Source organism: Lepisosteus platostomus, chromosome 14 (assembly GCF_059453375.1).
Source record: "Lepisosteus platostomus isolate fLepPlt1 chromosome 14, fLepPlt1.hap1, whole genome shotgun sequence".
NCBI classification, from domain to species: Eukaryota; Metazoa; Chordata; class Actinopteri; order Semionotiformes; family Lepisosteidae; genus Lepisosteus; species Lepisosteus platostomus.
This window is the reverse complement of record NC_142624.1, coordinates 17,810,152-17,834,864: the sequence shown is the minus strand read 5'-3', so window position 1 is coordinate 17,834,864 and position 24,713 is coordinate 17,810,152. Positions and strand designations below refer to the sequence as shown.

The following is a 24,713-nucleotide window of genomic DNA, read 5'->3' as shown; positions in this document are numbered from 1 at the left end:
AACAGACTAACCTTCTAATTAAAGACGGTCCACCCCCCCCCCCCCCCCCACGGACAGGAAAAGTGCCCACAGGCACTTAAACTTAAGATGGTCAGTAACAGTAAACAGTAACATGGTCAGAAGGAGCATGTACAAACGTTTCCGAAATGTTGGAATACTGGTGTGTATTTTTTCTTTAAACTACCAATACCAGCCATATACAGTTTGTAACGTAGGGATTTCTATATGTCTTTATTTAGTGGTTACATTAGTGACAAAGGCTAAACTTTTAGCTTCAGTAACGCGTACGCCGTATGACATACATGTTTGTTTTGGGTTTTGCTTGTTCACATATCTCCCCTTTTTATAAAATGACATGGTTGAAAACTGTTCCAGAGCCACTGTTGTTTCATCAGTGAAAAGTACATCATGAAATGCCTCTCCCTGTTCAATCCACTGGAAAAAAGAAAAGGAGCATAAAGCGTCTGATGGTCATAAACGATATTCATATATGTTTTTAACTGCACTGCATTGGAGAGAATACCATAGTGTGTTTTTTTTTTTACTCCCTGGCGGAAACTGGCTTCCATAAGAATCAGTATGGCTCAGAGATTAAATAAAACTTCACTTGCACCAAACAAATGTATATTTCTAAATATCACAACATGATCGAATTTAAGTCATTTTAATAACAATGAATAGTCACCTATGCGTTACAATATAAACATTTATATTGATTTAAATCGTGTTTAAATCGCCTTTATTTAAAACCCAGAAATAAAGCTGATACTGTTTAGACTTTTAATTATTTAAAACTGTATTACAGCAGCACAATGCACAATGCAATGTAAATCGCTATCTTTGTCTTCTGTGTAATAATGTTCACCTCTCTGTCCAGCAAATTAACAATAGTAATAATAATGAACTTTATTGTATATGGCGCCTTTAAAGGTGGCTCCTCAAAGAGCTTTAAAGATTAAAAACAATAACAACAATACTGTTAGGCTGGGCAAACAATTTTTTTTTAAAGAAATACAAAATGAGATATAATGATGTGTTCCGGCTTAGACATTAACGAAGAGCATAACACGTGGGCGGCGTAGCAGTCGGCTCTGGCTTTCCCATCTACTGTATACCGATGCACTGCTAATACAACCTGTGCTGACTGTGATGAATTAAACCGGTTTCACAGGTATTTTCAAAGTAGAAGGGGGCGAGATTTCCAGCGAAAGACACCTCCCCCCCTCAAAAACCCAGTAAGTACAAGAAAATTAGTTAAGAAAACTAGGCTCCTCAATGAAATCGCTTTAACATGCTAATGCGTTGGTGTAACAGTCCGGGTGTGGCAAGCTTCTAATGTCAACCCGACTACGGCGAAACGAACTCCTCTTTCATTGGAAGACAATGAAGATATTCTAGCCCTAAATGAATAAATAGCAAACATGGTTTACATAAAAGACATTTTTCCAAGAAAGTTTAGCCTTTGTCACTAATGAAACCACTAAATAAAGACATAAATCTAGAAATCTTAAGATTTTTAAAATACATGACTTTGCTAAAATTTATAAAAAAATAAAAACGATTACAAACGCCAGCGGAGAGAGAGAACAGGGGAGGGATGTTGGTGTTGCATAAGGGGCGGGGCTTTGGAAATGAGGTCTATTTGGGAATGTGGAGTTACATGTTCTGGCTGTTTGTGAATTATTGTTGTTGAGTATGGAGTGTTGAGGTATTGATTTTGTGTAATGCTTTATGTTGAAAATTGAGGTGGATTTTGTTTATAATAAAGTGGGATGGGAGGAGGGTTTTGGTTTTGCATAAGGGGCGGGATTATGATAATTGAAGGAATTTGAGAGAGTTTAATGGTTTGATATATTTGATTTTGTATTGTGTTTGTTATCTATGTTTTTGGTTGGTTTTATGTTTATATGGTTGTTTTTGTTGGTTGGTCGTTATTATGGTTATTAATAATACGATCTATAGTTGAAATCTGAGCCTAAATAAAAAGAAAAAGCATTTTCAGAGAGCAATTACACTGTGTTTATGTAGAATAAGTGATTAGGCTTATGAGCAATCTAATTACTTATTCGTTTAAAACGCTATATAAAATAAAGTTTATTATTAATTTGCTGAACAGAGTGGTGAACATTATTATGCATAAGACAAAGATAACGATTTACGTTAAAAGACATTTAATTAAACACGGGTGTGTGATTTAAATGGGAATGGGGGTGATGGGAACTCTTAATCTAAATAAAAATAAAATAAATGAAACAGGTTTCGATAGTTAATAACCAGCTAATAACCACGAAACACGGGTGATTTTTCTTCCTCCTGATCAGTTTAGAAATCTGTGTACGCTGTAAGGTTTTTACTTCTTAATTAAACTTTTAAAATACACATTGTGAATAGAAAGAAATCCTCTTCCTGGTACAGTATGTATAGCAAACCAACACGTCTTTTTTCTCCTATCAGAGGGATGTCAGATGGTGTCAGCCAATCACCATTCTGAATCCCTACCATAATCTCTGGTATAGGGAGACCCAAGAATTCTGTCTGATAGTTTATGTAGACAGATGATAGATACTTTTATTGATCCCGTGAGGGAAATAAAGTAAATCATTTTAATTTTAGGAAAATCTTAAACACTCGGTTAAAAGCAAAGGAGATTGTCTGTTATAGTGGACATAAAAACAAGAGTTTGCTGCGGCGTTATTGGAAACCCAAATTTAACAAAAAATCGCTGGCATTATATCCTAGAAGACACAGACCGGCGCCAGACCGGGAGAATGCCCGCAGCGTTAAAGAAAATGCCTGATGAACTAGGGATTGAACAGTTTCCAACTGCTTGTACAATCGATGGAAATGTTCAAATAAATGTGCAAAAAAATAAACAAAATAATCATTTATTTCTTTATCATATTGGCTAGCTAATGTCCTCTCTTTGCTAGTTAGTGGCTGTGTTTCTGCGTTGGCTAGCAACGGGTGACTGTTCTCAGGTGGAAGATGTAAACAGCTTAATTTTCGTGTTAAATAATTTTTTTAAATTAAAATTCATTCTATACAGCAATCGCATATTTGGGTACCGTTTCATAAACCTTTCATGCTTAAAATGTTTAGGGAGAAATGGAAGACTGGTGTGTATTTTTTCTTTAAACTACCAAGACCAGCCATACACAGTACAGTTTACGTACAGTACATACAGTAATGTTTATGTTCCTAAATTAATATCGTTTATGACCTTCAGATGCGTTATGCTCCTCTTCTTTTTATGCTCAGCAACTAAAATTTCCCTTTAGTGGTAAAATTCCATATAAATATTCAAAACTAACCGGATTAAAATGTGCACAGTAAAGACATTAAATTATTAAATATTTTCACTACCAACCAATGCACCACGAGTGCCCCTGTCGGTCATTTTGGCCAGCCAATCACTTACCGCGGTGCCCTGAGGTGGCTTGTGGGTAGTTTACCGTACCGCGGGTTTGTACCGTGCATTTTGAATGGCTGCATCTGTATGTCATTACATACTTTTCTTAGTGTTATCAGTTGAGAATCGACATTGCAATTAAGGTGTGCACCTCTGATGTAGAAGCCCTAGGGATAACTTCCAATGTCTAATTTGTCTTAGCAGCATCTTAATCTTTATTAATAATGACAGGTCAAATAACCTTACATTCTGAAGTGTGCCGAAAGGCTGACCCTTTTAGTAGCTTCTGAGGTGACATCATTGCTTCTAACAATGGAAACCACAGCATCTGCGAGAAGTAAAATAACAGAGATTCATTGTTAACTTGCACTGATTAATGATGCTGGCATACAGTATATACTGAATAAATGTATTCAATATATATTTTTAGAAAATGTGATGTTTTCACAGTACGTAAAACTGTAATTCAATCCATTTAAATAAATGAAATTATGCATGGAACAATTTCTGAATTTGGAGTGATTACACAGTTTCAACTATAGATGTTTTAAACAACAACAGTTAACTATTTAGTTTTATAACTGCGAACTGGTTACTGGTATGTTTCCGGCAATAAATGCCAGTTGATAGAATGGTATTACAGTATGTGAAATCTTTTTTTTATTTTCCCATATTAACTTAGAGTAACTTAAAACATCAGAACATTTATCAAGGAAAATGTCATCCTAACCTAACTGACATAACATTTGGATAACCTAACGTTTATTTTAAACATACAGGTCTTCAAACTGGACATGTTCATCTCTCCACCTCATGTCTATAGCTAGACTGATTTTCACAGATCTTCCAAACATTCTCCAATAGACAGAATTGGTGAATTCTGGATTTTGGAGAGATCTGAAAACAGCAGTTGGGAGAAGGCACCCTTAAAATCTGGGAGAACTGGAGCAGTTTGCATAAGAAGAGTGGGCCAAACTGCTAGTACAGAGGTGCAGGAAGCTCATCGATGGCTATAGGAAGCGCTTGATTGCAGTTATTTTGACCAAAGGCTGACCACCAAATATTGAGTCTGGGGTGTCAATAAGTTTGTCAATGCCATTTCTTTTTATTTTCTGATTTAAAAGGACATATTAAGTTCTAAATAAAAAACAAAGGTTCTGTAATATTAACAGTGAAATAAGGAATTGTGGAGACCAAAAATTGTTATTTGCAAAAAGTGCAAGTGTGCCAATATTTTTCACTACGACTCTAAGTGACTAAGTAAGAAGTTAAAATGAGAACTACCATCTGTGTTTTGGATCCTGGTTCCTATGTTCCTATGCCTCTACTCTAACATCTCTGCTGTTTGAATATTTGTTACTCATCAATGAGTCTCCAAAATCCAGTTTGTTACCTATAGGTTTAAACTCATCTGCTTTCAGTAAGAAAAAAAACAGTACTTAAACACCCTTAAGTACTTAATAACTACCATCCTTTTTCCAATTTGTGTTTTGTTATAAAGTAAACATAGAAATATCAGCATACCATAATATGGGTCTTTTGTAACCCACATTATTAGTAGTGAAAAGACCAGATACAGATAAAGAACTGTGAATACTTTAGTGTGACTAAGGTGAAGCTCTTGTGCAAACCTGATGTGAAAACACACATTGACATGGCTATCTGTCCTTACCTCTCTCTGTTGCTGGTTGAGACTGTAGGAATTCCGCTGGCACAGAGCAATGGCCTCTGCCAAAGCTGCCTCCACGCTCAGCAGGGATTCTTCTTCATCTGCTGAAGGTTCGCCTAAAGAAAGCCACTACAATTAAGCATTTGACATGGAGGAACACAAAAAAATATTTAAAAATCCTACTTTTGACAGCTTACAAGTTTTCACAATTCACAATTCAAAATTCTTGGGTGCAGAAAAAAATGCTTTAATGCAAGTTGCATATGATTTGGACTCAACTTATTTCCTTCTCAACTTAAAATATCGCAAGCACAGACACTGTGCAGACTTATGTGCTACATGGTCCTGGGAGGCAAGGTAAGTAGGCATAAATACTGTAATGATTTTGATCCAGATCTTCGTTAACTTCAATCAAATACCTAACTTAAAATCTTCTTTATCTTCTAAGCATAGGAAACTTTTCTCACCTTTATTCTCTAGAGGAAGTGCTGAAAGCTTGTTCTTCAATGTCTGAAAAACAGAGAAGATATTTATTTTAAGCTGTAGAGTTGAAATGGTCGCAACACACATCTTACACTTTTATCATTGTTGGTCAAGACATTTCTACTCTTATGACTATTACAGACAGATATAGGGTTTCAAAAGATATTTACATCAGTTTGTCCTTTGTTGTAGTCTCCCACGTATCACTGGCTACCACAAAACTGAAACTGATTCTTCTGACTTCTACAAAATTAAGTGCACTGCAAAGGGAGTATATTTGTATTTAATCATAAGGAGTGATTTTAATAAATCTTATTAATGTATATTTATTTTATATAGAAATTATTTGTGGACTCAGTTATCTATTGTGAGTTTGCATTAGTTTAGTATCATTCATACATTTGACCTACAGTGCCTTCAGAAAGTATTCACTCCTTTGACGTTTTTCACATTTTTTTCTTGTTACACCTCCAAATTTTAACACATTGAAAATTTTTCCCCCTTTAATAACACAATAAAATCCACACATTTATGAACCAAGAACATTCGTTTCTCCAGAATGAAAGACTTTCATTTCTCATTTACAAACGTATTCACCCTCAAGTCAATACTTTGTACATAGTCCTTTAGCAGCAATTACACCCGTGAGTTTGTATCATCCCAAAAAAGAAAATGGTCCTCTTTATACAAGAACTAATCTCTAACAGATAATTTATCTTAACACTGGGCAACGACACCTCCAGGAAATTTAACCTTAAGAATGGCGTCCCGCAAGGCTCGGTGCTGGCGCCAATGCTGTTTAACATCTACACAGCTGACTTGCCATGTACAACTGCCAAAAAGTACATATAAGCAGACGACATCGCTGTTATGCATTGCTCCACAGACATCAAAGCAATAGAAACTACACTACCGACTGACCCGAACAAGCTGAACTGCTACTTCAAAGACTGGAGGTTAAAACTTAGCATCACCAAGACAGTGAGCAGCATTTTCCACCTCGCCAATCGCCTTGCTAACATAACAATCAACGTCAAGTGCGAAGACAAAACTATTCCATTTGAGAAAAGCCCGAAATATCTAGGAGTTGTCCTTGACCGCTCACTGACCTTCAAGCAACATCTCAAACAAACAGAAGCAAAAATCCAAGCAAGGAACAACCTCCTGCGAAGACAAGCTGGCACTAGCTGGGGTGCAAATTTCACCATCTTATGCACCTCTGTGCTTTCTCTAGCCATCTCGGTAGCTGAGTACTGCTCTCCTACCTGGCACAACAGCAGCCACAGGAAGAAGGTAGACAAAGCCCTGAACAACAGCATGTGCATTATCACCGAGTGCATTAGACCTACACCCACTGAACTGCTACCGATTCTCAGTGGCATCTCTCCACCAAATCTTCGCAGAGAAGCAAGTTGCATTAACCTTGCACTGAAAGCCTCGAATGACTCCAACCCCGAATTCTGCTTTTCATTCTCATCTTTATATTTGTACTACTGTCAGGACCTTAAATTGCTTTATTTATTTTGGTTTCAGGGCATTACATTTCAAACGTAATGGCAGTGTTAAACCTACATTTAAAAAATCTTATCATTTTACTATTCATTTGCTTGATGCGCATGGCACCTTCTGCAATTAAGGTAGAAATAACACCACCGGCAGCTTAGTTCTTTTTCTGTGGTTTTACCTTTAGCAGCACAAGGAAAGCTCCGTGCACATCTCCTTTCTTCTCCAGCAGGTATGCTGTTGCTTCATGCAGGAGGTGTTGCTCTGTTATCTAAAAGCCAATAAATAATAAAAACAAAGCTTGAAATGAAAACAACGTTAACACAAACCCACTCACAAGGAGCAAACTCTGAGGTTTCTACATGTTAAACAAAAAGATACTTTTTTAAAAATTACCCTTCCATTTTTAAAAATAATTTTGCTCTTGAATGCAACATTAACTGAATGGTCTATCAATATTTCTTGATTATCATCAAAGAGGACACATTTTGACAAAAATAAAACTTACAGTAAACTAAAATTACAGTTTACATTTATAGAGTGTTTTCGCTTATATTTCTAATTTTTTTTATTATCTTAATAAACATCTGAGACTTGCTGAAGTGTGACTCACTTGAACCCCAACTGGCTTCTTAGAGGCAGCATTCAAAACAATATTTAGGCAAACTTGGGAAAAACATCCTACTTTGTGAGACTAACAACATTTATTTTGTTTTTCTACCCAATCATTTTGAATTAAGAATCTGTATTTCTTACAGTATAAGCTATAAGCTGTTGTGTAATTGTTCTTTGATTGCAGTAGAGTGGATAATGTGCACAGTTCTGAGACACAGTCTCTCTCATACTACACATCTGAAAGAGCTTATTGACACACAAATTCCCTAAACAAAAAAGCAAGCTGTTACAATCCAATTATTGGAACATAATTCTAAGTCATTATCCTTACTGAGAAACCTGGACAATAAATAATGTGGTGATAGTGTCAATAGGGTGAAGAATAGAAGGTCTCCATCAAGCACTTTGCCTGATACTGGAATGCCTATCAGGGCAAATTTTGTGTTATTCACATTCAGCTATAAAATGACTCCCATGAGTTCCCAGAGGGAGAAAGCGGAAGTATTGGCAGACTCCACCCATTTACTATTGAGCCACTTGTCTTGATTGATTCAACAGTGCAGGAGGGGGGACCTCCTTGCTGACGCTGCATCCCTGTAAGTACTCAGAGATCGTTCATATGTTTATGTGCTGTCACTTGGGGAATCCTGGTGAAGGTTTGTGAAGCTCAGTGCGAAAAATAGGCTCTGAGCAAGAGACAGAGTTTAACAGTCCTATAATCCAGCCCTCTTAATTTACCCAGAGTAGTGGCTAATTCAATGCACAGCCTATCCAAACAGGTGGAAATGTTCTCCCTCTAAATGCTAACTACTCTTTCAGATTGGCTGTGCTTTAATTTGCACACAGACAAAATACACCACATAATAGGAGATCAAAGTGCAGCTAACTTTATATGCTATGTATAAGGATACAAAACACATAACCTAGCTACCGTTTCAAAATGCATGTGGCTGTACAGTATTTTTGTAAAGGGGATAACATGCCATAAATGAAGCCTGGTTTGGACCTGTTAATGTTTTCTTTAAAACTAAATGCAACTTAATATATTCATGTAATTCTGCTGTATCTACTCATTGTGTATGTGTATTAAAGGCACTATATAAATATAAATATAGTGAAGACTTAATCAAAGTAAGCACTTGTATCAGTTCAATGCAACTTACTGTACATGACAAAATAATTCAAATCACTAGTCAAAAAGTTTATCTTGCCTCTTTTTGTTTTTTATGTGTCTATTTGTTTTTAAATACATTTTTAAAACCATTATTATTACTTTTTAAAGCCATTATTACTCATTTCTATGGATATTTATAGACTTGTAATTAAAGTCTAAAATAAAACTTCAAATTACTATTAATACACAATTACTAATAATTCTATATGCTGTATGTAATTAAGAAAAGATAATAATTTTAGTTATACAGTTATACAGTGTTGACACACATTACTTTATTAGGAGTTGTGGTAGCAACGTGGTACATGTAGCAACATCCTGTCTCAACAATGTAATAACTGTATATAATTAAATTGTTTGTCACTAGTATATATACAGTATGATTATCACAGGAAAGCCTCTGTTGTAGAATTAATGGGTTAATAAACATTTAATACTATACCGATTTGTAAAATAAGGAGCTGTGGTACTTTAAGGATTCACTGCTTCACTTGGCAGTTTTATGGAGTCATGTAGTTCTGCATCAGAATATTCAAAAAAATAAAAAAGTGATAACGAGCTGGAGTCTATGGACACTGCATGTCTACCATGGTATACCTACATGGTAAACTTGGTGCATTCTAGATGGCTGCATCTGTACATCTTCATAAAACCTTTTAGTCAGGAATTGAGCTCTCCGTGATTATTACATTCTGACCCAGGGAATTAGTTGCAGTAGAGAGAATAAATACAACTAGCATTTATGTATTCATTTATGTATTAATCATGGAGAACACTACACAGATTGGCTTATTATGGTTGGGACACATCTGGGTAATGATGAACTCTTATTTATTTTGCATTATTTTGTTTTCACATTATATGCAGCAAAGTTAATGTTGTGCCACCTGAAGCATGCCCTATCAATATAAGACCACGAAGAAACCTAAGGAAAGAGACTTCACCTGAATGGCCTCCTCTAAGCGGTAGTCTTGTGATGCCTGTAAGAATAGAGTGACCTTGCTTGGACAAAATCGGCACAGTAGACTGATGTAGAGCTCATGTAGGTCAGGGCTCAGGCACAGCAGCTTCTGGTTTTGTGTGGCTTCCCTGGAACAGAACAAGAGATCAGTTATTCAAAACTACCAAAAACAGCACCACATGGAGACTGCCAATGAACACATGGCCCTGGTTTTCTTAGTCTAGATAAGAAATGCTATTATGAAGTAATGTCACTTTAAATGTTTCTGACTCCACTATACAGTATATGAGAATTTCTAGGAAAATCACACAGAAGGAGATAAGATAAACCTGCCAGTGTCTTATCAAACCAGTGCATAATATGTTAAGAGCAGTGAACTAGTTCAATATTCTACAAATATTCAAAAAGCACATACAAACCACAAATATACAGTAGTAGATTGATGTGTACAGTATATGTGTATATTTACTATGCTGCATAAGAGAAACTTATCCCAGATTTTCATTGCATTCTTGAACAAACAGTTACTACAAGCATCAGTGGGGACCATTGCTTTATAGCTGTTGACTAAAATAAGTATTTAAAGCTTTGTTAAGATACAGATGCAGCCATTCACAATACGTGATAAAACCCTGTACTGTGTGAAATTATCTGCATTTCAGCGCGTTATACCACAGTATGTGATTGGCTGGCCAAAATGACCGACAGGCGGCACTCGTGGTACACTGGTTGTTAGTGAAACGATTGCTTAATTTAATCGCTTTACTGTGCGTGTTTTAATCCGCTTAATGTTGAATATCAATATGGAATTTTACAACTAAAGGGAAATTTCAGTAGCTGAGCACAAAAAGAAAAGGAGCATAACGTCTCTGAATGTCATAAACAATATTAATTTAAGAATATAAATATATATTCAAAATGTATATGGCTGGTAGTGGTAGTTTAAATAGAAAATCCACACCAGTATTCCACTTTCTACATAAACATTTCAAGCATTCAAGTCTTTCATTCGGTTACATAATGTGGTTATTTTGGATAAGTTTTTACGTGCTCCTTCTGACTATATTAAGTTTATATACTTCATCAAAAGTTATAATGTTTTAAGCTTTTAATGAACACTTGTGCTCATACTAAAAAAACTCATACTTTTTAGAATTTGATTAATAGGGAATTTAATATGGAATCGCATATCTAAAGAAATGAATAACAATAAAATTATATTCATATAGCTCAAATTATTACAGTAGTACACTTTCTTTGTAAACATCTGCATCAATTTAACTCATTCACCCGCGATTATTTGGAAACATTTTGCCTGCCCTTTTCAGTTATAGTTTAAGTTGTCAAGTGGCGCGTTGTTGTAATGACTTTGGCGTGTGACTCACATGCTGGAGGTCGGGTGTTTGAACCCAGCACTCGCCATGAGTTTTCTTTTAACAAACATTTCTTTGAAAACCTAAAGTAGTAAATATTATCAACTTCTTTTTATATTCAGCTACTATATTGGATTTGTTAGTATTTCTAAATATCACAACACATTCAAAGTTAAGTGATTTATTAATAACAACTAATCATTTCGAACTGCTTGTGATTTGTCACTGTTTTCACAAACTTCAATTTATTAAATCTCTATTTTTGAGACAGGGTGTGCCAGCCCTCTGTTTAATTTCTGAAACTCCCTCTGTATTCCAGGTTTTAACCTTTTCTATGAATATATGCGCTCATTATCACAGTAAAAAACCTCATACTTTTAAGAATCAGCTAAATAGGGAATATAATATATACAGTGCCTTGCGAAAGTATTCGGCCCCCTTGAACTTTTCAACCTTTTGCCACATTTCAGGCTTCAAACATAAAGATATAAATTTTTTATTTTATGTGAAGAATCACCAACAAGTGGGACACAATTGTGAAGTGGAACGAAATCTATTGGATTTTTGAAACTTTTTTAACTAATAAAAAAATGAAAAGTGGGGCGTGCAAAATTATTCGGCCCCCTTGCGTTAATACTTTGTAGAGCCACCTTTTGCTGCGATTACAGCTGCAAGTCGCTTGGGGTATGTCTCTATCAGTTTTGCACATCGAGAGACTGAAATTCTTGCCCATTCTTCCTTGCAAAACAGCTCGAGCTCAGTGAGGTTGGATGGAGAGCGTTTGTGAACAGCAGTTTTCAGCTCTTTCCACAGATTCTCGATTGGATTCAGGTCTGGACTTTGACTTGGCCATTCAAACACCTGGATACGTTTATTTGTGAACCATTCCTTTGTAGATTTTGCTGTATGTTTGGGATCATTGTCTTGTTGGAAGATAAATCTCCGTCCCAGTTTCAGGTCTTTTGCAGACTCCAACAGGTTTTCATCCAGAATGGTCCTGTATTTGGCTGCATCCATCTTCCCCTCAATTTTAACCATCTTCCCTGTCCCTGCTGAAGAAAAGCAGGCCCAAACCATGATGCTGCCACCGTTTGACAGTGGGGATGGTGTGTTGAGGGTGATGAGCTGTGTTGCTTTTACGCCAAACATATCGTTTTGCATTGTGGCCAAAAAGTTCGATTTTGGTTTCATCTGACCAGAGCACCTTCTTCCACATGTTTGGGGTGTCTCCCAGGTGGCTTGTGGCAAACTTTAGACGAGACTTTTTATGGATATCTTTGAGAAATGGCTTTCTTCTTGCCACTCTTCCATAAAGGCCAGATTTGTGCAGTGTAAGACTGATTGTTGTCCTATGGACAGACTCTCCCACCTCAGCTGTAGTTCTCTGCAGTTCATCCAGAGTGATCATGGGCCTCTTGGCTGCATCTCTGATCAGTCTTCTCCTTGTCTGAGCTGAAAGTTTAGAGGGACGCCCAGGTCTTGGTAGATTTGCAGTGGTCTGATACTCCTTCCATTTCAAGATGATCGCTTGCACAGTGCTCCTTGGGATGTTTGAAGCTTGGGAAATCTTTTTGTATCCAAATCCGGCTTTAAACTTCTCCACAACAGTATTACGGACCTGCCTGGTGTGTTCCTTGGTCTTCATGATGCTCTCTGCGCTTTCAACAGAACCTTGAGACTATCACAGAGCAGGTGCATTTATACAGAGACTTGATTACACACAGGTGGATTCTATTTATCACCATCAGTCATTTAGGACAACATTGGATCATTCAGAGATCCTCGCTGAACTTCTGGAGTGAGTTTGCTGCACTGAAAGTAAAGGGGCCGAATAATTTTGCACGCCCCACTTTTCATTTTTTTATTAGTTAAAAAAGTTTCAAAAATCCAATAGATTTCGTTCCACTTCACAATTGTGTCCCACTTGTTGGTGATTCTTCACATAAAATAAAAAATTTATATCTTTATGTTTGAAGCCTGAAATGTGGCAAAAGGTTGAAAAGTTCAAGGGGGCCGAATACTTTCGCAAGGCACTGTAATCATTTATCTAAAGAAATTAATAACAATATTAATTTAAGGATCTTAATGTATGTATTTATATAGTTGGTAGTATTACTGTAATCCACTTTCTTTGTAAACACGTTTTATTTTTAATTTGACTCATTCATGCATGATTACTTTAGAAACATTTTTAAGCTGTTCCTCTCAACTGTGTTTCCGAGAAGCCCATTGGTACAGTGGGTTTGTCAATAGGGGTTCTGTCCGAGTTCAATACCCGGTTCGTTTTTCTTCTTACAAAGACTTTAAAAAAATAAAACAGTAAATATTATGTACACTATATTAACATTTTTTTAGTTTTTTTTATATATCATAGTATATGCAATGTTAAGTAATATTAATAATTAAATAAAAAGGTGAATGACACAGAGCCTGCAACCTATAGATTTAAAGATCGCAATTTATGAAGAATTTCACAGCTTTTATTTAAACAATATCTAGTACCTGCAGTTTTGCAGTTTTAGAAACCTTAGTTTGAATAAAGTGGATCCCAAGTGCAAGTGACTTCATAACGCGAGAAGGCATTATGCTATATTTTTTATGCATCAGTTGAAGCCTTCTGAAGTCTCTCAAAAACATAAAAATGTAACATAATATTGTGTGGCACGATGGGCAACCGATTCTTTTAATGTTACAGAAAATAAAAAATAGGAACAATAACATGTGTGCCTAAAATAGACATTAAAACCCATAAAAACAGTTTTAGTAAAAAACACGAAATCCACGAAAAACGGGTGAATTTTCTTCCTTGTGATCAGTTTAGAATCTTTGTGTAAGCTGTTCGTCTTTTTAGCGTTTTAATCAAACATTTTAAACACTTAAATTTAGAAAACGCAACATGCATTTCATACAGATACAGTACAATCACATTCTCCTGTCTTCCCGTGGTGTGAAGCAAAATAGCAGGCAGTTGAGAAAATAGCGCGTCGCCCACTGAGCTCAGTCAGAGAAGAGGCGGCGCCGTGAGGAGACCCTTCTGCAGCTTGCAGTGTTTATGGCACTGAGTCTGCCTTTAAACCTTAATAATGGAATGTAATTAACTTAAAATCTTTTAATTATCATTAAACATAGCTTTCTCACCAGTTAGTTTTATATTTAAAACCATCGTTAAACAAAGCAGGGGCTTTCGAATGACATTACACATGGAAAGATTATACATTTTTATCGTTTTTAATTATTTAAAAATAAATTTTCGAAAAGTTTCATCTACACAAATATCAGACTATTTTCAATTGTATTTCTGAATGTTATTTCATAGTCCAATATTTTACATATATCTAAATAAAGTCAGGTGTCAGGTGCATAAACTATTAGTAATCAATAATTTGTATTAAAATTCACACTGTGATAAATTGTTGCACTTCTTCCACATCTTGTAAAAACATTAATTTGCAAGACTGTTCAAACATAGGTTAAATCTGACTATCATAAAATAGGTAAGATACAAACTTATAAAATAAAAAATTAAGGTAAAATATCACTTAAAATTAAACCAGGGTTCAGTTTTTTCTTTCTCTCTCTACTCCCTCTCACCCACTGCGATTCGGACGCAGAATGCTTAAAAATGGGAACAGGTCTGGGAGGCAGAGGTAATGGGGAGAGGGGAGGCGTCTTCCCATCTCTATGACTAAAGTGCCAAAGAGGAATGGCTTGAGCCACATACAGAGCCGAAAACATTTGGTGCAGTCTTCTACGCTATACAACATGTATTTGCAAGAATAGCGATTATAAACATTTAAAAAAACATATTTGCTTTATACTGTTATACTGTACAATGCATTAAAACTAACAATCTATGGGCACTACACTGTGAGTAACGCTGCCCACTAAGACTCTTTCCTAGAAGATTCACGGGGGCAAGGTCACATAATGTAGCTGATTCACAGCTCGATACAATTTTATCTTGCCTCGTGAAAGCAAAAATTCTGATATTTGTCAACATATTTACTAAAATGATCCATTTCAGTAATCTCGTTGTGTTAATCTCATTGTGCATCTCAGTGCTCATTCAAGGTTCACACTCTCAGTAAAATAAAAAACTTGTTTTCCGGATAATCACCTTGCACCAGGGGAGAGGAAAAAGTACACTCAGTAATTTTTTACACTGACAAAGTTGATTAAAACTCATTCAAAAGAGTCCTAAATCATGAATCCATTACTCATAACAATTCATCCAGATACACACACTCACCGTAGCCAACAACAAGCTATAATAGTGGACTATTTATATACTCGGCTATATAAGAAACAAAGTAATTCTGTGACTGGGCTTTGAACCGCCTGGGTGCAGCGCACTACATGACAGTCCATTGCCTATTAACATTATAAGGACAATAATATTTTTTTTAAAAAAAGGGAACGTCAGATGTTCCCAAAATGTCCCTTTGTGATATTTTAGCTGCTTAGTTACATGACTCCATATTAAAATAACTATCAAGTGATTTTAAATCACTACAACATTTATCTTTTTACAATAATAGCAAGTGGTGTTCTTACTACATATTGTTAGAAAAGGATAAAACATTATGACTTTTTATGATGTACAGAATATAAGCTTAATAATGTCAGAACAAGCATGTTAAAACCAGAACCAGAAGTTACCAAGTGAAAGACTTTGATGCATAAAATATTTCTGCATAATTAATTTATGATGAAGGTGGAAGGTTGTGTACTTTTGTGCAACTGAGCAATCTTGCTTTTATAAAATATACCAACTTTATAATGTTTAATGTTTAACATGCTGTAATACACAGTTCAAAATTATTAAAAGTCTAAAGAGTATACAACTTAAATTCTTAATTGGAAAAAGATTGTCCCTCAGCAGTTACAGGGATTCGAAACAGGATGCTTTCTGGTGACAGCTCAAATGCTATACATGAGAGGTTAAGCTTTATTTGCTCCAGCTGGCGGTTTTACAAGGTGCTTCAGGATACTATTATCATATTTCAATTAACATGCGGTATATGGTTTTAACGCAGCGCACCTCTCTCATTTTGAATGGCTAGATCTGTACATTCTCAGTTTGCCTTCTTTTTGTTACATTTTCTCTGGACATGTTAACTTAGATGGTGCAAGCATGTGTTTAACAATGAATTTTAATCATTTCAGCAAAGTTGCTGTGTTATAAGAAAAATAACTGCATATTTCTGACCACAAAATCCTCAGAAGAAGAAAGAACATGGAAACATGTGGTAAGTGTCTTTGTTTATTTCTCTCCAGATGTTTGGAGAAGCAATGATGCTTCAGTACACATACTGTATACACATTCCTACCTACACATATTATGAGCAGTTTCAACAGAGGCACTTCTGACCAACATGTCGTAAAGAACCAAACTGGTATTTTTTTTCATTAATATGAACAAGGAGTATGAATTCCTTATGAATGAATGTTAGGAGTAGTGTTGTCATGAGCATTATTTATACTTTATATTTATTTCTGTTTTGCATTATCTGCATGATTCTGTTGCTAGTTGTAGTTTTCTTCTTAGATTTATTTAGTCCTCTGTATCAAAGTAAAGTGGTATGTTGGACCACTGAATTCTGATTGCAATCGAGGCTATTTATTACCTTAAAAGATACTGCACCACATGGGAGTCTTATCTTGATAAAATAAAGACATTAATAATTCAGCATCAGACTGGTAGAGCAAGGGTCTTAACTGAGCAATGTTACGCAGGAGGAAGAGAGACCCTTGTGATGTTCCTAGTATTCAATTCAAATGATGATACAGAGTCAATAGTAACACCAAAACCAATAATAGTAACGGCAGTTTCTAACTTCCATCAAAGAGTTGGTTCCACCACCATCAGCAACAATATTGAAGTCACCAAGTTTGCAAGGTTGGTGCTGAAAGCCTATGAGCATTAGTTAACTTTAATTTTGCATCCATATCATAATATTAGATGGACACCTGCAAAGTTCAGAAACTGTATCTGTGTGTAGCAGCAAATATCAGCATAGAAACACAAGTCCATCATGTTCCTATGGAAAGCACCTGACACCTGAAGAAGGCTCCACGGCCGAAACGTTGTGTTCTCTTTCGTCTTTTTTTCAGCATGGAATAAACCTATTACTTGTTCCTATGTTCCTATATACATGTACATAAGATCTGGCTTATCTTGCACATTTGTTGCTAGTAGTTTATTAATCCAAGTACCTCATCCAGCTGTTTTTCTGAAGGATCCTGAACTGCTAACACATGTAAACACACAATTTTAGAAATACCTTCCTATAAGTTGTACTTTACTTTGCTTTTCTCTTTAGAGGCCTGAGGCAAGTGTCTCCCAACGTGTCCAGCAACCTCTATATGTAAATTTTGTTACCAATTTCTCCAGGCTTGACAAAATATACTGGTGATCATTTGAATATGATTTGTTAAATTAAGCAATTAGCACTTGTAACAAAACAACTTCAGCCTACAAAAAAAGAATACAAAATAAAAGCACAAAATTTAAAATACAAAAAAAAAGTATTTTAATTGCATACAACTTTCTTAACAGATCTAATCAGTAACAAAAATGTAGGAACAAAAATCTGCTCTATTAAAATTTGGCTTAAAGTGAAATTGAACTGTACATGTATGTAGTCTGAAAAAAACAACTACAAAGTGTTATGTTCCTGTGAGTTTTATTCATGCGTACTTTATTTTTTAAAGTATTTGGTTATGTAAAAAATAGGAGACAAAGACAGCTGGCTCTGTGTACTGTGTCATCAATACTGTTCATCACTTGAGTCTTAGACTAGTCCTTCACTCTCTGGAGTCTTCGACTCCATCTGGGTTCATGTTGATAAAAATTTAAATGCAAAAAAAAAACTTTAAAATTGCTCCACAGAGCTCTCCCAAGTGTGACTTATTTCAGAAGGTCTGCTGGACTCTTGTCTGCCTAGCTTGGTTGCGGGGTCAATTTGATAAACTTAATAACATGTTTCTAAACCTCCAGCAGGTTTCTCAGCAGGCATCAGAGCAAACAATTGTATTCTGCTTCTAATTCCACCAGTTTTGTACCCAACTGCCAAGTGCAAATTACTATCAAGGCATGCAGGAACCCTCCTTGTTTTAAGTTTCCCAAAAGACTTACAGACGGTTGGATTAATATACGCATACACATATAATTCTAAAAATAACAGTATTTTAAGTATTCTGCTGGCACTTTGGAAATAAAAAATTAAGCGTAATCAGCCCCCAAAAAAGAAGTGTTAATTACATATACATTAAATACAAAAGGAGAAGTTTTACTCCCACAAGTTTTCAATTGTTTTTTTTCTTACTATGTGTCCTCTATATCCTATGTGGGATTCTTTAAAGTTGCTCAGGCTGTCATTTGCCAAAGTTTGTGTGTTGATCAAAATAGTACCAAAACCTTTTCCTCTCTGGTAAGATCATGAGCAATTTGTATAATTTCTCATTCTGTAACTATGAGAATATGGTCATAATTATGCTGTTTCTAGAAAATTATATCCTTCTATGTATTACTGTTTTAGTCTAAGATTCATGGATACTGGTGATAATCAGTATACACCTCTACTAGCAACAATGGTCTGTCTGCATTAAAGAGATATGTCTTCTTCTCTGTCATCAAAGTAACTGGTTTACATGAATGTGGAAAAGCTTGAAAGCAGGTGTTCTCAACTGGTGTGGCAAATTAGGATTAGCAAAATCTCCATGATGAATTCCTCAGATACTTTCCTGAAGTAATGTCAGAAAACTATTCCTATTTGGAAATTTGTGAGAAATCCTTTAATTTGTGAAGGTCAGTCCACGCCAGAGAACATCCAAGAAGAGTTTTTGGAACTAAAATTCAACACCGCTGCCTAAGACATCGTCCATCAGTTAACTTTGAGAAGTTTTGCCGAAATTCTTTCCTGTCTACCCAAATACAGGCGAGAAAGTTCTGGACTCCCTTATCCCATTTTCATCCATCATCTGTGAGACTGGATTTTATGCACTATTGATGATCATAAATAAGTACCACAACAGACTCGATATTGAAAGTGACTTGCTCTGTGCTGTTTCTTTCCACAGAGCCAAGAATTTCAAAGCCTGTGACAAATATGCAGTGTCAGAGCTCACATTAACAATGTTTGAGGCAAATTATTAAATGAAATAAACTCAGGCTCAGATGTGAATTTGGATCATACCACCTGTAATTTGCTTCCTTATGTTTCTAAGTAAACTAATTTTTTTGATTGATGTTAGATTGAGTTCACAAAGATCAACTGAAATTAAAGTATCTTTAAATAAAATGATTAGCCCACACACCAATGGGGGAAGAGATTGTGGTTTTGTATTAACTGAAAGGGATTGTGTACCAAAGGCTGAGAATCACTGCTTCAGAGAGTCACACTGCTGGAATAATCAGCTTTACCATGGAAACAACCAAAATCACTCAGAATTTATATATGGAATATAGAACAGATAAGACAAAATACAGAAAGTCTATGTTAAAATACTTTTTATGTATTCTAGTACATTTTCGATATTGTAATACTAATTAATTTACAGTATAGAGTAGGATATTGTATACTGTAAATTATAAAAATGGCATGCTCATATTAATGAAAAAATAGTTAATATAATCAATAAATATAAAAATAATAAATAAATGTTAGGAATATTAATATTTGGGTTCAAATAATTTGCACATGAATATACTGGGGTGTAAACATTCTGCAGTCTAAAGCCTAGTGTTACAAGAAGTCAGGCTTGCCCTGGCCGCTGCTCTGCAGGGTTTGCTAGAATCGGTGTGGCAGCCGGTGTCTACTCCATCTACCTGTCACTCAGTGCTGGCTGGCATGGATACCAATTCACAGGAGACAGGGATCACCTGGAGGCAATTACCATCTTGCCCCTCCAGGTGATTGAGGAATATTTTAGGGCTGCTCTAAAAATTCTTTGGGTTCCAGGTTCAGAGTTCAGAGTGACCTAAGCTCCATTACCTGCGTTCTTGCTTGCATTTCTCCCTGTATTCTAGACCCTGTCTTCACTGATCATGTCTCTGGATTCACCCCATCATCTGTTTGTCTATTCACCTATTTCACTAGCCTGCAGAAGAACTTCTATAGTTTTCCCAGGCTATTTTCCAGTCTGTGAGCAGCTTGCTGTTTTCCAGATTCTCTTGGCTGTCTCGCCCAGGGCTTCGGTTCATCTTAGGTTCCAGTCTACTGTAAGCAGTAAATAAGATACTTGGGACATCAACATTTTGCAAATGTTGCAAGCTTTTTACAACTCCTGCTCATGCATATTTTTACACAGGCATGTACAAACAAACAAAAAAAACAACTAAAGATCTTGAGAGGAACATGTTTAATGTCAACTATACTCATCTGAACCCCAGCAGAAATGAACAGGTACTTAAAAAAAAATAACCAAAGATATCCAGTTTCAGATCTCAAATAAATGCCTTTTATGTTAGGAAAGGACAACAGTAACTTTAATTGCATTCTACTTTTATAACTTTGGTAACTGAAAACGTGTTCTCCATCTTTATAAATAAACTCTTTAAAGTGACTTATTAAATGTACAGTACTGGATTGGGGCACTTCAGGCCCAGTGCTTCTACAAAAAGGTCTTACAGCATAGGACTTATAAAGTAGGTCAGTGATCTTTCTTTGCAAAACTTTTCCCATCTCATGTTTCCTGTATCACTTGGAAGTGAGTTTATAGATGAGTGATCAAATGGATGCAAAATATATTATAGATCAGGATCCTAGAAGGTTTTAGTGCAGACATTGGCATTAGGCAGCAAGCATGTCCTGCACTTACACAGTTACAACCACCCACTTCATTTCTTATCAGCAGATGTAATCTAAACAAAACCTTTAACTGAAACACAAATTTAACACCTTTTGTTTTCCTGATAAGAAAATAGTACAGGCAAAGAAGTTATTATTATTATTATTATTATTATTATTATTATTATTATTATTATTATTATCATGTTGCAGTTTCATGAGTCATAATTTCCCCCCCTTTTTAAAAAAGGTGTTAAAATTAACATGATATAAAGGTTGTATAGCCTTTGGTATTTTAAAGGCAAACAAATGCCATTCAGTCACAATCTGTTGAGCCATGATTTGTTAGTAAGGAAATATAGGCACTAATGGATGTACTGAAAAAGCTTTGTAAGGATTAAGATTATGGACTAAGAACTGCAGTGTGGCTGTTGATGTGTCTACTTCAAAGAGAAAGACAGCCACATGTCATTGGCTTTCTGATTCTTTAGTACTTTTAACAGCAGAGCATTTAGGCTCCAGAAAATCATCTAAAGTTGACTTTCGTCTGACAGTTAGAAGGCCGATGTTAAACATTCAAGGCAAAACAGCATTAGGAATTGAAAGCAGATTTTCTCAGACGAACCTGGATATAGTGAAGGCTTTGTATTAAATCATCCAGTAATTTGTTTAATGCTAACACATTAAATCGGTGTAGCTGAATACATGTGGACAGAAATGACATAGTCAGTTAAAATGTCAAATGTAAATGTTGCTGAAATATATTGTATAGAATGTGCATGTTGGGTTGTGTTAAAAGAGTGATTTGGGACATATACAGTAGTTAAAAGTGTAGAATTTAAATAAAATGAGATAAGATCACTTTACTGGCCATATACAATTTCTTGTATTGTAAATTTGTCTTTTTTCACATAAATCAAGCAATATTATATTTTTATATTATGTACAATTTTAGCCACCATAATACAATAAAAATAATGTGGCTCTAGAGTCAAGAAAAAAGTAACCAGCTGAGCTTTACAGCAATGCCCTACACTAAATCATTTTTACCTTTATGAGACCTGATTCAAGTATTCACAATCCTCTAAGGACCTGGCAAAGGCAATGCACTAGACTTCCAAATCAGCAGTGAAATACACACCAGTGGACACAATTAGAAACTATGATAGTGCAATGAGAAAGGCAATTCTTTCAATAAAGGGTTGTGGGAGTACGGGAGAATATACCTTTTTGATATCCTGATATCCTGGCTTCTTTCATCTTTATCAAAATTCTACTAATATACCGTATCATATGTTCTGTGTGCAACCACTGCTAATTTTTGCTTGTTAACTTAACAAGTTGAACACCTATATCACCAATATGTAAGCAGACTTAAAACCTTGTTGAAATAGAGTTTGACCCTTCTGTTTAGTAGGACTTAGTTGCCTAAACTTTCTTGGTTTGGTTTTATCACTTTATATGGATGCTCACTAGATTAGCAATTTTCCAGTGAGTAGGTATTATCCCTGTCTTGAGAGATTGCTGATAGAGTGCTTTGTCTCTTAATAATAATTAATTATGATAATTAGTAAAATCCTATCAGTTTCTGGAGATATGATTATTTTAAGTGCTTCTAGTGAATGTAACTAGAAGCACTTTCTCTTCTATGCTAATATTTAATCCAAAACTTTGTCTTTCCTAAGCCTGAAGCATGTTCTCTGTTCCTTGACTGTTAAAATAGTATTATTAATTCTTATGTTTATATCTTTATCTTCTGTTTTTATTTTGCTGTATTAAAGCAATAATCCTTTCTGTCTCTGTGTGCCCTTCTTATATCTTTGTTTATTTGGATTTTCTTATTTCCTTTTTTATAAATTGCTTTCTTTTCCCTTACTGGTTCCTCATCCTGATTTAACCATTTGGGCCATTGCTGTCCTAACTTTCACGTATGCTTTGAATAAATGTATGAATAAATAAATGCAGAACATCATTAATTTGTTTCCATATCTAAACTCTCCCATTCTACTTCTCTCAAGGTCTCTCTCATTCCTTATTAACCTCCATTCCTGAAATTGTAAATCTTTGTATTGGACTTAAACTTCGCGGTACAGACCGGTACCGCACGCATCTACCCGCAAGCCACCGCGGCATACCGCTGTACGTGATTGGCTGGCCAAAATGACCGACAGGGGCACTCGTGGTGCACTGGTCGGTAGTGGAAAGATTTAATCATTTAATGTCTTTACTGTGCACATTTTAATCTGCTTAGTATTGAATATGTATATGGAATTTTACAACTAAAAGGAAATTTTAGTAGCTGAGCATAAAAAGAAGAGGAGCATAACACATCTGAAGGTCATAAACAATATTAATTTAGGAACATAAACATATTATGTAAACTGTATATTGCTGGTCTTGGTAGTTTAAAGAAAAAATAGAAACCAGTATTCCATTTCCCCCTAAACATTTTAAGCATCAATGTCTTACATGTGGTTATTTCGGCAACGTTTTAATGTGCTCCTTCTGACCATATTACTGTACGTTTATATACTTTGTGAAAATTAATCGTTTTAACCTTTTCTGCAAATACGCTCGTTATCGGAGTAAACAAAAGCATACTCTTAGAATTTGATAAATAGGTAATATAATATGGAATCGCATATCTAAAGAAATTATTAACGATATAATTATATTCAGGTACTGTAGCACAAACAGTAGTATAAAACTTTCCATTGATATGTGTATGGCTGTTTCAGTGCATGTCACATGACTGGATCAGTGGTGTGACAGCTTAAGTGACTGACTTAAGTCAGTGAGGTCGGGTGTTCAAATCCAGCAATTGCTATAAGTTTTCTTTTAACAAATAAACATGTCTTTGAAAAATGAAAATAGCAAATATTATGGACACTACAGTATATTGACATTTTTTATATTTCTAAATATCACAACATGTTTGTACTATATGTACACAGTGTACTGTAGCGTTAAATTATACAGTGTACTGTATCGTTAAAATTTATATCGTGAAATTATTAACGATATAATAATATTCAGGTACTGTAGCACAAACAGTTATATTATATTGTGTATAGTTATATTGTGTATAAATTATACACAAATTATACATCCCCTCAAGCGATGGGGGATGCCAATACATGTGTTGGTGAACTTCTACAGCTGCACCATCGAGAGCATCCTCACCAACGGGATCACCATGTGGTATGGCAACACCTCTTCGCGAGAAAGAAAGGCACTGCAGAGAATGGTCAATATGACCCAGAAGATCATTGGCTGCGGTCTCACCGAGATTAAACAGCTCTATGAGGACCGCTGCCATGGTAGAATTCTGGCCATCACAGAGGACAGTCACCACCCCGGGCATGAGCTCTTCACCCCACTGCCCTCAGGCAAGAGATATAAGAGTGTACGGACACTTACCACTAGATTCTTCAATCGCTTCTATCCACAAGCAGTGAGATTGGCGAACACATTTAGCCATCCCCCTCGGACCACACCTACACCATCACCATCTACCTCTTTATGATTTCTTATCTATTGCACATCTCCAGTCATTGTTTACACGTCTGTATTGTTTACATTCAAACTGTCTACATGTTTACTTGCACATTGTCTACTGTTTGTTTGTATATTGTCTTGATGCACTGTTTGCACTTTGTTTTGTTTTTTACACTTGTTTTACAATCAAGAGACTTTCTGTAAGTAAGAATTCCATTGTACCAGTACCGGTTACGT

General features: G+C 35.6%; 1 protein-coding gene across 1 annotated transcript in view; it reads right to left on the bottom strand.

Annotated features, from left to right (window-relative positions):
- vps8 (VPS8 subunit of CORVET complex) overlaps window positions 1-24,713 on the bottom strand; it is a 387,878-nt gene that overhangs the window by 198,224 nt on the left and 164,941 nt on the right. Inside the window, exons 35-39 of the mRNA XM_088607294.1 lie at window positions 9,798-9,942; window positions 7,246-7,335; window positions 5,546-5,588; window positions 5,082-5,194; window positions 3,656-3,737 (exon numbers count right to left, since the gene is read on the bottom strand). Of these exons, the coding sequence (XP_088463420.1) occupies window positions 3,656-3,737; window positions 5,082-5,194; window positions 5,546-5,588; window positions 7,246-7,335; window positions 9,798-9,942 (473 nt within the window). The remainder of the gene's footprint in view (window positions 1-3,655; window positions 3,738-5,081; window positions 5,195-5,545; window positions 5,589-7,245; window positions 7,336-9,797; window positions 9,943-24,713) is intronic.